Source organism: Callithrix jacchus, chromosome 13 (assembly GCF_049354715.1).
Source record: "Callithrix jacchus isolate 240 chromosome 13, calJac240_pri, whole genome shotgun sequence".
NCBI classification, from domain to species: Eukaryota; Metazoa; Chordata; class Mammalia; order Primates; family Cebidae; genus Callithrix; species Callithrix jacchus.
In genome coordinates this window covers 40,439,495-40,454,228 of record NC_133514.1, presented here as the reverse complement: position 1 = coordinate 40,454,228, position 14,734 = coordinate 40,439,495, and the positions used below count along the sequence as shown (strand labels likewise).

The 14,734-nt window shown below is 33.1% G+C and overlaps 1 protein-coding gene across 5 annotated transcripts in view; it reads right to left on the bottom strand.

Moving 5' to 3' along the window:
- Positions 1-14,734, bottom strand: part of LOC100399132 (disintegrin and metalloproteinase domain-containing protein 18) — a 134,290-nt gene that overhangs the window by 90,205 nt on the left and 29,351 nt on the right. For all 5 annotated transcript variants that reach the window (XM_054243875.2, XM_035270358.3, XM_054243877.2 and 2 more), the window contains exons 8-12: positions 12,299-12,370; positions 11,935-12,101; positions 10,781-10,862; positions 3,278-3,414; positions 1,311-1,494 (exon numbers count right to left, since the gene is read on the bottom strand). In XM_054243875.2, coding sequence (XP_054099850.2) covers positions 1,311-1,494; positions 3,278-3,414; positions 10,781-10,862; positions 11,935-12,101; positions 12,299-12,370 — 642 coding nt within the window. The remainder of the gene's footprint in view (positions 1-1,310; positions 1,495-3,277; positions 3,415-10,780; positions 10,863-11,934; positions 12,102-12,298; positions 12,371-14,734) is intronic.

The window sequence follows — 14,734 nt, the reverse complement described above, 5'->3', positions numbered from 1 at the left end:
GAAGCATTATTCTGTTTTCAATACTCCCTAATGCAATGTTATTTTTACTTAGATTTCTGAGAAGGAAATCTCAGCAGTGGTATACTAAGAAATCAGAGTAAAAAACTTATGTACTATCTAGTATAATTTTGTTTGTTTTCTATTACTGCTGTTGAAAGTTACCATAAACTTAGTGGTTTAAAACAATAGAATCTACAAAGAACTAAAAGAGATTTACAAGAAAAAAACAAACAAACTCATTCAAAAGTGGGTGAAGGATATAAACAGACGCTTTTCAAATGAAGACATATATGAGGCCAACAAACATATGAAACAATGCTCTTCATCACTGGTCATTAGAGAAATGCAATTCAAAACCACACTGAGATAACATCTCATGCCAGTTAGAATGGCAATCATTACAAAATCAGGAGACAAGATGCTGGAGAGGATGTGGAGAAACAGAAACACTTTTACACTGTTGGTGGGAATGTAAATTAGTTCAGTCATTGTGGAAGACAGTGTGGCAATCCCTCAAGGATCTAGAAATAGAAATTTCATTTGATCCAGCAATTGCACTACTGGGTATACATCTAAAAAAATTATAAATAGCTCTATTATAAAGATGCATGCACACGTATGTTCATTGTGGCACTGTTTACAATAGCAAAGACCTGGAACCAACCCAAATGAAAATCAATGATAGACTGGACAAGGAAAACGTGGCACATATACAGTGTGTAATACCATGCAACCATAAAAAAAAATAAGTTCATGTGCTTTGTAGGAACATAGATGAATCTGGAAACCATCATTCTCAGCAAACTGACACAAGAACAGAAAATCAAACGCTGCATGTTCTTACTCATAGGTGGGTGTTGAACAATGAGAACACATGGACAAAAGGAGGGGAGCATCACATACTAGGGTCTGTTGGGGAGTCAGGGGAGGGATAGTGGGGGGGGTGGGGAGGTTCGGAAGGGATAACATGGGGAGAAATGTAGGTGACGGAGGCAGCAAACTGCATTGCTATTATGTACCTATGCAATAATCCTGCATAATCTGCACATGCACCCCAGAACCTAAAGTACAATTAATAAATATAAATTGTATAATATATATAATTATACAATATATTATATAATTATTAATTATATATATATATAGGTTTGGAAACATGATTCATACATCTTAACTCATCCTCATTATTATATTTTAGTTATTAATTAATGGCATAGTTGCATATTTCATTCAATATATACCATGACAAACATTTCTTAATTTTATCAGAAACATAAAATTGTGCTTAAGTTTCAATTTTTGTTACTGACCTCTTTATTACCACAGTCACATTCTTCATTGGATTCCAAAATCCCATTACCACACACGGGTTGGTTTTGATGTAATGGTTGCAAATTTGAAAACTTCTGAAGGCATTTAACCTCAAATTTTGAAACAAAATATCTGTAGTCTTGCATGCTGCAGTTGCTAAAAATCTTTATACCGCTGGCACTCCTAAAATAAAATAATATTCTTCAGGCAAATAAACCTTGCGAATAAAACCACATCTAGATAACACTCCAAACGTAATCATGCAAATCACAAGATAGCCACCCCATATCCTATACCTTAGCAGAGATTAATCTAACCATAATTAAATTTTAATTTCAATGTTGCTTATCTTTAACATTCTTTAAGAAAAATGCATTGAAAACCTATTTTTCCCATCAAAGTAATGCAATAAGTTATGGTGGTTAAATCTGTGTATCTACAGATCTATGCATTTACATATCTCTATCTCTGTATCTAACCATCTATCTATTGTTCCCTCTACACAGTGTGTTGCTCTTTTGTTGTATAGTTCAAGCTTTCTTCCTTCATTTCAGTCAGACGTCTGCTCAAATGTTACTTCCCAGAGATATCTGTCTTGACAGCACTATTTTCAATTGTGTCCCCTCTTCATTCTCCTTCCACTTTCAATATTTTTCTACATAGCACTTTTGCATTATGTAAAAACTTCATTAATTTTTATTTTCAAAACTTTATCTTATATTACCCAAACTATATACTAAAATATAAGTCTGGGGAGATCTTTATTTACATGTTCACAGGTATATTTCTACTATAATATCCAGGAGAAAAGTCTAACAGATGTAACAGACATTTCAAATATACAGTCTGTGATACTGAACTACTTATCACAACCATGTCTGTCTTCAGTTGCTGAATACCGCATTCTTTCAGTTGCTAAGGCTAACACTGGGGTGACCCTGGACTCTGTTCTTTCTCTCACAATCCATACCCAATGCAAATACACATACATGTTAGACTATAACATAACCAATTCACAATTTTTATTTTGGTTACTTGTTAAAGTGATAATATTTTGGATTTATTGGGTTACATAAGCTATATCATTAAAATATATTATCGCAATTAATTTCATCTGATTCTTTTAATTGTTAAAGCTTCTAGAAAATTAAAAATTACATATATGACTCAAATTTTATTTCTATTGGACAGCACCATATTAGACAATTATGTATTAGAGGGCACTATACCACTATGTTAGACAATCATGTCTGAGATAGCAATACTTAAACAGCAAAATCTGAGATGACAGGTTCGGAGTAGTCCTCTGAGCCTCCAAGGAAAGAAATGCACAGCTACTAAAGTGTCAGAGTTGGAAGTTTAAGAGAAAACAGAAATGCTTTAGCTTATATTAACAGCCATTTGGTGTGGAGCAAACATGAAAAAGTAAGAGAAATATTACACAGAATAATGTTATTTAATCAAATTCTCGCTACTATTTTAAAATACTGTGTTTTAATAGGAATAAGTATCATCAGACTTTTGCAAGACACTGTCATGCAAAAAGCTACAAATATTGGGCACCAAAATCGCTTTACACAAAGTTAGTGTACAAATAAATAGGTACTCAGAAGTTATCTTCTACTTGGAGCATACAATTTTCAACTGAAAATTATAAGTATTGTTTACAAAATGAGATTTTTGTTTAAGATGAGTACAAAACAATTAAGTTTTGAAACTTCTACTTAAAAATTGGACATGACAAAAAAGAATATGAATGTGGTGTCAGTGGGGTGTGTGTATAGATATAGATCAATCTGTAGTATATATCCCTAAGTATACAGAATTTTTGTGTGATATCTCTTCAAGTGTGATATACCTCTCTAGCCATTTGTGTTGTATTGCAAATAAAAGTTTAAAAACTTTATTGCGTTTTGGAAACAGCCTTATAAAAATATAAGTAAAATTAATTAAGAAAACATCTTACACCGCTTCTTGATTCATGATGCATGTAGCTCTCATACAGGAACACTGAGTGACATCGTCATATGTTAATCCTACATTAAGGCCAAGCAGTTGAGCTATAATAACGGAAAATCCCTCCAAACTTATAGCATCTGTATACTAAAATAAAGGACATTAAAGAGAAAAATATTATGTGTGAAAACAAAAGGAAGTAATAACTTGAAATATTTTTGCTCCTATCATATTTTCTATTTTAAATACTTCTTATGTTGAGCATACTTCACAAAAATTATTTTGGTATGCTACTTATTTATCCGCCATAATTGATTAAAAAGCATGAAACAATCAAACTGTGATATTCTCTGATTTTAAATTTTGCATGCTAAAATTCTGTAGCTTTGAACACGTGGTATTTATAATGCAATGAAACAAATTTATTTCACTTCATTAATTCATTCAATTAATAGATAACAACTCAGGGTACTCATGTGTCAGACATTGTGACAGATGATAGGAATATAATGGCATGTGTGAAAGGAAAATACTTTGTTCACATCTATAGCTTATATTATAGAAGAGGAGAAAGACAACAGTAATCTGCAATAAGCTTTCTATATAAAAATAGATTGTTACACATGCTCTTAAGAAAATAAGGTATTCCAGTAGAAAATTTTATGGAGGAGTATAAAATAAGGTTAAATAAGGTAGTTATAACATCTTCTTTGTGGAATTGATATTTAGGCTGAGACATAAAGTATGGAAAGTGACCCAACAATATGCGTATGTATGGGGGCCTGAATGGAGACCTAGTGGCTTAGGCCTGTAATCCCAGCATTTTGGGAAGCCAAGACAGGAGGATTGCTTGAGGCCAGGAATTCAAGACCAGCCTGGGCAACATAGTGAGACTCCGTTTCTACAAAAAAAAAAATTTAAAAATAGCCAGCAAGGTGATGCACACCTGCAGTCCCAGCTACTCATGAGAAGTCAAGGATGACTTGAGCCTTGGAGTTTGGGGTTGCAGTGAGCTATGATTGCACCACTGTACTCCATCCTCAGCTACAGAGTGAGACTCTGTCTCAAAGACAAGGAGAAAACAAAAAATAAATTTGAAGAGAAGAGAAAATATTAAAAAATTGTTGCTAACAGTATGGACTTGAAGTATATTTCATATTATCTATCTTTGATAAATAAATATTGATATGTTTCTTAGCTTTTAATTGTTACAAGCAAAAATCTGAGAACACGTCTAATTTTTCTATATCAATTTAAATTTATAACTAGAAAATGTATATAATGCATATCTAAAAGACAAACAAGATTGTGTACATGTTTGTATGTATGTGACTGAAAACAGAGATTTAGCAATATGAAAAAATAAACTAATAAATATCCTTTCCTATTACCCTGTAATAAACATGGTTAAAAGTCACAGTGTCAGAATTGGAAAGAAGTTGAAGCCAAAACAGAATATGAGGCATGATATCTAGGCTAGTCATCAAGTTTTGGGGCAAGATATAAGAACCAAAAGCTAGACTTTTGATACTTGATCAGAGAGGGAAATATGGTTTTGCACTTTCAATATAAATGGTGTTCTTATTAAAAGAAGGTATTTAGATACAGTGACAGAGACAAAGAAAGAACTTCATGTGAACGGAATGGTAAAAATTGGGGTATTGTATCCATAAGCCAAGAAATGCCAAAGATTGCTAGTAAACCAATAGAAGCTAGGGCAAAGGCAGAAGAGAGATTATCATTCACAGCCCTCAAGAGGAACAACTCTGTTCGTCTTGATTTCAGAATGCTATTTTTTTTTAAATTTTTTATTGGATTTTAGGTTTTGGGGTACATGAGCAGAGCATGCAGGACAGTTGCGTAGGAACACACATGGCAGTGTGCTTTTCTTTCCTTCTCCCCTTCACCCACATTTGGCATTTCTCCCCAGGCTATACCTCCCCACCTCCCCCTCCCACTGGCCCTCCCCTTTCCCCCCCAATAGACCCCAGTGTTTATCCAGAACTGTGAAGCAATACATTTCTGTTGATTAAAGGCTTAGTTTGTGGTATTTTGTTATGGCAGTCCTGGAAATCTAATACAGTCCCCCAAATATAACCCAATGCAATATATCATAAAAGTGCCCGAGGCATGGGGAAAATACATTATATAGTGAGGAACAAAAGTAGAATTACAGCAAAGTTCTCATCAGAACAGTGTAAAAGAGAAAACAGGAGGAAAACCTCCTTAAAACTAGCACTAGATAAGGATGCCCTCTTTCACCACTTGTATTCAAAATACTATTGAAGGGTCTAGAAAGGCAATCAGGCAAGAGAAAAAAGGTATCTAAAGAGGAAGTCAAGCTATCCCTGTTTTCAGATAACATGATACTATATCTAGAAACCCCACAATCTCGTTCCAAATGCTTCTTAAACTGATAAACAATTTCAGCAAAGTTTTAGGATACAAAAATCAATATGCCAAAATCACTAGCATTCCTATACACCAATAGTAGTCAAGAGGCAAGTCATAAATGGGCTCATTTTCTCAATTGTCACAAAAGGAAGAAAATACCTAGGATACAGCTAACTAGGTAGGTGAAAGATCTCTACAAGAAGAGCCACAAACCACTGTTCAAAGAAATCAGAGATGATACAAACAAATGGAAAAACATCCCATGTTTATGGATAGAAAGAATCAATATTAAAATGGTCATGCTGCCCAAAGCAGTTTATAGATTCAATACTATTCCTATTAAACTATCATTAACATTCTTCACAGTACAGGAGAAAATGATCTTAAAATTCATATGGAACCAAAAAAGAGACTAAATTGCAAGGCAATCATAAGCAAAACAAACAAACAAAATACAAAAATGAAAAAAAACAAACAAAAAACCAAAGCTGAAGGCATCATGCTTGCTCCCTGACTTCAAACTGTACTACAGGGCTACAGTAACCAAAACAGCATGGTACTGATAAAAAAAAACTGACACCTAGACATATGGAACAGAATAGAGACCCCAGAAATAAGACCACAGGACTACAACTATCTCATCTTCAACAAACCAAACAAAAACAAGCAAAGGGGAAAGAATTCTCTATTTAATAAATGGTACTGAGATAACTAACTAGCCATATGCAGAAGAATAAAATTGGACCCCCTCTTTACACCACATACAAAAATTAACTCAAGATGGATTAAAGAGTTAAATGTAAAATCCAAAACTGTAAAAACCCTGGAAGACAAGCTAGGCAGTACTATTCAAGACATAGGCAGGGGCAAAGATTCATAATAAAGATGCCACAGCAAGAAGACAAACACCAATAACTCCATAAATATTGGGCAAAGGAAATGAACAGGCAATTTTCAAAAGAACAAAGAAAAAAAGCTCAACATCCCTGATCATTAGAGAAATGCAAATCAAAATCATAATATCATCTCACACCAGTAAGAGTGGCTATTATTAAAAAGTCAAAAAATAATAGATGCTGGTGAAGTTTTGGAGAAAGAGAAACACTTATATGCTGTTGGTAGAAATGTAAATTAGTTCAGACATTGTGAAAAACAGTGTGGTGTTTCCTTAAAGACCCAAAGACAGGAATACCATTAGACCCAGCAATTTCATTACCAGGTATATACCTAAAGGAATATAAATCATTCTAAATACCATGCAGCCATAAAAAAGAAGGAGATTATGTCCTTTGCAGGGACATGGATGGAGCTGGAGGCCATTATCCTTAGCAAACTAACACAGGAACAAAAAATTAAATGCCACATATTCTCACTTACAAGTGGGAGCTAAATGATAAGAACACATGGACACATAGAAGGGAACAATACACACTGAGGCCTATCAGAGGATGGAGATGATCAGGAAGAATAACTAATGGGTACTAGACTTAATACCTGGGTAATGAAATAATATATAGAATAAGGCTACAGTAACTAAAGCAGCATGGTAGTGTTACAAGAACAGACACATAGACCAATACAACAGAACCCAGAAATAAGACGACACACCTACAACCATCCGATCTAACAAAACCAAGCAATGAGTAAAGGATTGCCTATTTAACAAATAGGAGAACTGGCTAGCCATATGCAGAAGAATGAAACAGGACCCCTTCCTCACATCATATACAAAAATTAACTCAAGATGTATTAAAGACGTAAATGTAAAACTCAGAGCTAAAAAACCCTGGAAGACAAGCTAGGCAGTACCATTCAGGATATAGGCATTGGCAATAATTTCATGAGAAAGATGCCAAAAGCAATTGCAACAAAACCAAAAATTGACAAATGGGATCTAATTAAACTAAAAAACTTTTGCACAGCAAAAGAAATGATCAACAGAGTAAACAGACAACCTACAGAATGGCAGAAAATTTCTGCAATCTATGCATCTGGCAAAGGTCTCCTATCCAGTACCTACAAGGAACACAAATAAATTTACAAGAAAAAAAATTATAAAGTGGGTAAAGGACATAAACAGACACTTCTCATAAGAAGACATATATGGGGCCAAGAAACATGAAAAAGAGTTCAACATCATTGGTCATTAGAGAAATGCAAGTCAAAACCACAATGAGATAGTGTCTTTTATCAGTCAGAATGGCTACTATTAAAAAGTCAATAAACAACAAATGCTGGCAAGGTTGTGAAGAAAAAGAAACACTTTTACACTGTTCACATGAGTGTAAATTAGTTCAACCTTTCTGGAAGAGTGTGGCAATTCCTTAAAGACAATTTTCAAAAGAACAAAGAAAAAAAGCTCAACATCCCTGATCATTAGAGAAATGCAAATCAAAATCATAATATCATCTCACACCAGTAAGAGTGGCTATTATTAAAAAGTCGAAAAATAATAGATGCTGGTGAAGTTTTGGAGAAAGAGAAACACTTATACGCTGTTGGTAGGAATGTAAATTAGTTGAGCCATTGTGAAAAACAGTGCGGTGTTTCCTCAAAGACCCAAAGACAGGAATACCATTAGACCCAGCAATTTCATTACCAGGTATATACCTAAAGGAATATAAATCATTCTAAATACCATGCAGCAGAAATACCACTTGACTTATGAATCCCATTACTGAGTATATACCCGAAGGAATAGAAGTCATTATGTAATAAAGACACATGCACACAAATATTTATTGCAGCACTCGTCACAATAGCAAAGACATGGAATCAACCTAAATGGCCATCCCGGATAGACCGGATAAAGAAAATGCGGTACATATACATGATGGAATACTATGCAGTCATAAAAGAAATGAGACTATGTCCTTTGCAGGGACACAGATGGAAATGGAAGACATTCCTGCAAACTAATGCAGGAATGGAAAATCAAATACCACATATTCTCACTTATAAGTGGGAGCTGAATGATAACACATAGACACATGGGGGGACAACACACACTGGAGCCTGTTAAAGGTTGGAGAGTGGGAGATGGGAAAGGATCAGGAAAAGTAGCTAAAGGATGCTGGGCTTAATATCTAGGAGATGGAATGATATGTACAGCTAAACAGCATGGCACACTTTCAACTAGGTAACAAACCTGCACATCCTGTACATGTACCCCTGAACTTAAAAGTTGGAATAAGGCCGAGTGTGGTGGCACACGCCTGAAATCCCAGAACTCTGGGAGGTCGAAGTGGGTGGATCACAAGATCAGGAGATCCAGACCAGCCTGGCCAACATGGTGAAACCCCGTCTCTACTAAAACACAAAAAATTAGCCGGGCGTGGTGGTGCATACCTATAGTCCCAGCTACTCAGGAGGCTGAGGCAGAAGAATTGCTTGAACCTGGGAGGAGGAGGTTACACTTAGTTGAGATCTCGCCACTGTACTCCAGCCTGGTGTCAGAGCAAGACTCCATCTCAAAACAACAAAAGTTGGAATAAAAAATAAAATAATTTAAAATTTTTTCTATCACACAATTTACTTCCCACCTTTCTTGTCAGTAAGTATAGAAGCTCACTTCTAAAAAAAATGAGCAAAATATAAAAGAGGGATACACATAACACAAAGGAAACAAGATTGAAAGTTCGCAAACCCTATTTAGGCAACAGGTCTAATATAGATTGGCACCAGACAATTTCTGCAGACAATTTCTGCAGAATGTCTCCAGGAAAGGAAAGAGGAACTTCTGAAATGAGGAGAAAACTAGAAACTTCTAACTTCAATAATGGGAAGCCAATAGATAATACTCATATTTTAATAGTCAGAATACTTCATGGGCATATATTTTAGCACTGGTAAAAGAATGAACAAACTATTCCTACCCATAAAAACATAAATATAAGTATGATTCATAAGTACCTTCTCAAGTGTTAATAAGATTCTGACTTTGCAAATATATAAAGTTTTAAACTAGATAATATCTAATAGCTCTACAAAATACTAAAATCATTGACTTGAATTAATTCACTTTAATACCAATGCAATTTCCTTGTGTAGCTCTTAAAATGGATATAATTTCATTAGCTCAAATCCAGCTTTGTTTGGTTACCAAAAGTTAAAGAGAAAATATTTTTTAATTTGTGAAAGAAGCAATCTTACCAGTCCTAAAGATAAGCATTTTTAAAAACTTAATAGTTTTTTAAAAACCAAATCACTCCTAGTAAAAAGTAGACATGAAATATATTAACTTATCATGGATAATTTTAACTGAATGGTCTCCATTTTTACATCATTCATATCATAATATTGAGCAAAATAGAGCACACAAGAATACACATTGTGTTCTGCTTACGTAAACTTCAAAAAGAAGTAAAATTAAATTTCCTTTGGTATGGGTGGTAGGTGGGAGGACGCATGATTCATAAGTACTTTCTGAAGGGTTGATAGCATTCTATTTCTTGATTTTTGTGGTGTTTACACCTATGTAGAAACTTGATAAAAGTTAATTGTGCTATATACTTTGACTTGTGGAATCTTCTCTATCTACTATATTTTGTACTTCAGTAAAACTTCTCTTTAAAAAGAAATTAACATGGAGTTATATGGTTGCAAAGAAGAAATTTTTTAATTGAGAAAAATGATTTAGGGGTTGTAGATTATGCAGGAAACAGTTTTATCAATATACAAATTTTCAGTATCTAAAAACAATATATATTATTTATACATACATATATTTATTAAGACAGCATAAAGTATGTGTAAAATTGCAAGCGCAAATTTGTAATTTTTGCTATTTATTGAACTTGGAGCAAATGTGCAAGAGGTTTTAACATTGCTCTAATGCTTTATTTATTTAAAAATCCAAAGCAAATGTTCATGTCCATTATGACCAGTTGGTGAGTGGTTACACTAAGGTTTGTTCACATAATATTCTCTGTGTTCAAACTTTATAAATAAATAAACTTTCTGAGATTCTAATAATTTTATCCCAATGAAATCATAATGAATATACACATACAGAAAAAGATCAAGGGGTTATACACTATTTAACCATTTAAATTAATACTTACATAACATCACATAAGGCTTAAAAACAGTGACATAAAGAAGAATAAAAATTACATACCATAACAATGCCTGCATCGTAGCTTTTATTGCATATCGTGCCTGGAAATGTTGCTCCCACATATTTAGGATGTTTCCTGTAACTACATTATGATAATATTGTCTTTTTATTAACATAGTTATGCAAAAAAATCATAAACTTATTTATTAAATTAAACCTTTTTATAAAATTTTAGAAATGACTTTGCAAATATATAAAATTTCAAACTAGATAATATCTAATAGCTATACAAAATGCTAAAATCATTGACTTGAATTAATTCACTTTAATACCAATGCAATTTCCTTGTGTAACTTAAAATGGATACAATTTCGTTAGCTCAAATCCAGCTTTGTTTGGTTACCAAAAGTTAAAGAGAAAATAATTTTCAATTTGTGGAAGAAGTAATCTTATCAGTCCCAAAGATAAGCGTTTTTTAAAACGAAATATTAAAAAAAAACCCAAATCACTCCTAGTAAAAAGTAGACATGAAATGCATTAACTTATCATAGATAATTTTAACTGAATGGTCTCCATTTTTATGTCATTCATGAACTAAGGCTTACATGTTTTCTAGTAAAACATGTAGTAAAGTCAATATCATAGAAGTTCATGAAATGCAAATTTAAAAAATATTATACTCCAAAATATTCTAATACAAAACTATTTATTGTACTTTTTATTATACATTTAAGTACACTAGCACCTCCACAGCAAGGCTACTTTTTTGTTTTGTTTTATTTTAGTTTATTATTTTATTTTTGAGACAGAGTTTTGCTCTCATTGCCCAGGCTGGAGTGCAATGGCGTGATTTCGGCTCACTGCAACCTCCGCCTTCCTGGTTCAAGCAATTCTCCTGCCTCAGCCTCCTGAGTAGCTGGGATTACAAGCATGCACCACCATGCCTGGCTAATTTTTGTATTTTTAGTAGTGAAGGGGTTTCTCCATTTTGGTCACGGTGGTCTTGAACTCCCAGCCTCTAGTTATCTGCCTGACTCGGCCTCCCAGTGCTGGGATTACAGGCGTGAGCCTCTGCACCGGGCTAAGGCTACTTATTTTTAAGTATTTTCAAAGGGGTTTAAGGAAAGTTAAAGAACACAATAAATTCACTAAGTTACCAATTTAAAATGATTATATATGCAGATATCTTTATTAATGTAGAACATTGTGCTTACACAAGTAAGTATGCTACGTCATGGGGCCGTAGGATAAGATAGTCCTGTTTCCATGCCAAAAATCTTTGTAATATATCATCAGCATTCCCACTGGTGGAAATCTGGTTTTCATTTGACCATAATTCCAAGGAAGACAGTATAACAGTCAATTTGAACTGGGTAAACATCTAAAAGTAAGATTTATGGTACATTTTTAAAGTAACAAATTATTACATTTAAAAAGTACATTCAAAAATTGAGAAAATGTTCCAGTATTTTGAGTATTAAACTAATAAAAGTAGTTGTTATTAATTTGCCAAGATAGAATCCAAATTATATTAAATAAACTTTCTGAAAATGGAAATGTGAAAAAGTAAAAACTTACTGTGTTGACAAGCCCAATAACCTGGGCAATTTTTTGTGTTACAGTCATCATTTCAGATCCCATGTAATCATACTGAAAAAGAAATTTGATTTTTTATGAAAGTATCATTTTGAATCCAAGTGAATGCAATGATGTTTAGGCATTGTATTAGATATTATAAGTAATCTAGAGCTGTTTTAAAGTACATAGGAGAATGTGTGTAGGCTTGAGCAAATTCTAAGCTATTTTATATAAGGGACTTAAGTATTTATGGATTATATATTACATATATACATATATATTATACACACACAGAAATATTATTAAGCCTTCAAAATGGTTATTCTGTCATTTGTGACAACATGGGTGAACCTGGAGGGCATTATAATTGAAATAAGCCAGATACAGAACAGAAAATACTACATGACCTCACTTATATGTGGTATCTAAACAAAACAAAACAAATATATTCAAATACATAGAAACAAAGTGAAAAGGTGGCTGCCAAAAGGCAGAGGGCAGAGTGTTGGGAGAAATGTGGAAATGGCATTCATAGGATACAAAGTTTGGGTTATGTAGAATAAATAAGTGAGAAACCTAATGTACAACATGAGAGCTACAAGCAACAATATTGCTTTATATACTGGAAATTTGCTAAGGTAGATTTTAGGTGCTTTTACCACAAAAATGTAACACTGTGTATACAAAAACATCCTGATGTAGACATCTTAAATATATATACTTAAAAAAAGTAAAAAGAGAGAAGATGTGAATTGCCAATATCAGGAATGAAAGAGGATTATGATAAATAAAAGGGTGATAATAAAGTATAAAATAGCTTACTACATTTTAATACATTTGAAAATATTATTTAAAATGTCATTTGCCAAAATAACCAAAGGTAAAGTTCAAAGGCTATATAATCACATAACTATTAAAGTGGATTCTGTAATTTTAAACCTTCCCATAAAAGAAATATGAGGTTCAAAGGATTATAAGGGTTAATTGTTGGGCAGGTGCAGTGGCTCATGCCTATAACCCTAGCACTTTTGGAGACTGAGACTTGGACAACATGGTGAGACTTCATCTCTATAAAAATTGAAAAAGAAATTATCCAGCCATTGTGGTGTGTGCCTGTAGTCCCAGCTACTCAGAAGGCTGAGCCAGGAGGATTGGTTTAGGCCAGGAGTTTGAGATTGCAGTGAGGTATGATTTTGTCAATACACTCCAGGCTGCACAACAGAGTGATGCCCTGTCTCTCTCTCTGAAAAAGAAGAGTTAATTGTTACAGATATTTAAATAATATGTAAAGAAGAAGTAAAGGCATTTGTACAGAAATCATTCAGAAGATAGGAAAAGGGCAGACATTCTGTTTTATGAAAGCAACACTAACAACAGCTTAACAAGAAAGGGTCTTTTTTGATCTGAGAAACATTTCTATGAAGAAACTGGCACGTATTCTCCAATAGCGCCAAGGTACATGAAAGACAAATATCATAGTACTGCCACAGATTGGAGGAGAAAAAAGAGACATGTCAACTCAATGGAATGTAGGATCTTATAATTGTGGACTAAATTAGGAAAAAGTCATTTATGAGAAAAATGTCAAAATTTTTTTAGTTGATAATAATGTAGACACATTAGCTTTTATGTTTTGATTACTATATTATGATTATATAAGATGTTAACTTAGGATAAGTTATGGAAAAAATATATGGGAACATTTTACTGTTTCTTAACTTCCATGTAACTCTAAAGTTCTTTCAAAATAATAAGTTTAAAATAATAAAATTCAGCTAAAGAGCAAAGGGGAATATCCCACCAATATCATTAGTGAACATTTGAAATGGTGATGCTACAAATTTACCAATTTTTAAAAGTTAAAAAGAATGTATTACAAATTCATTCTAAGAAATTTGATAATTGCCTCATGCCTTAAAGCCATAATATTGGCCATTATGTTTCAATACCTGAATTATGAAGAGGATACATTCAAATCATAACAATCAAACATGTAGAAACTAAAACAAGTTTAAAGAAAATCTAAACTTTCCTATGTATATCAAATAAATTTAATGTGTACTTTAAAATATTCCCTCAAAGAAAACTTAAGGTCTACAGGGTTTCAGAGTATTTTCCAACTATATGTGGAAAGGGTCATATTCATAATACCTAAATTCTTGAACAGATTATAATAAGAAGAAAACTCACTAACTTATTTGATGAGGCCAGGATAATCTTGATAACAAGGGGAAAAATCATTATAAGAAAGGAATATAACATACCATTGTTTCATGAACATAAACCCTAAAATCAAAATCAAAATATTAAATAAAAGATCCAGTTATTTGTAAAAATTGACAAAACTGTAATAAATAAGTGTGATGTATTTTTAGAAACACAAGTATGGTTCTCTACAACCATTGATCATCTCTGTAAGAGCAGGAAAAAAAATTG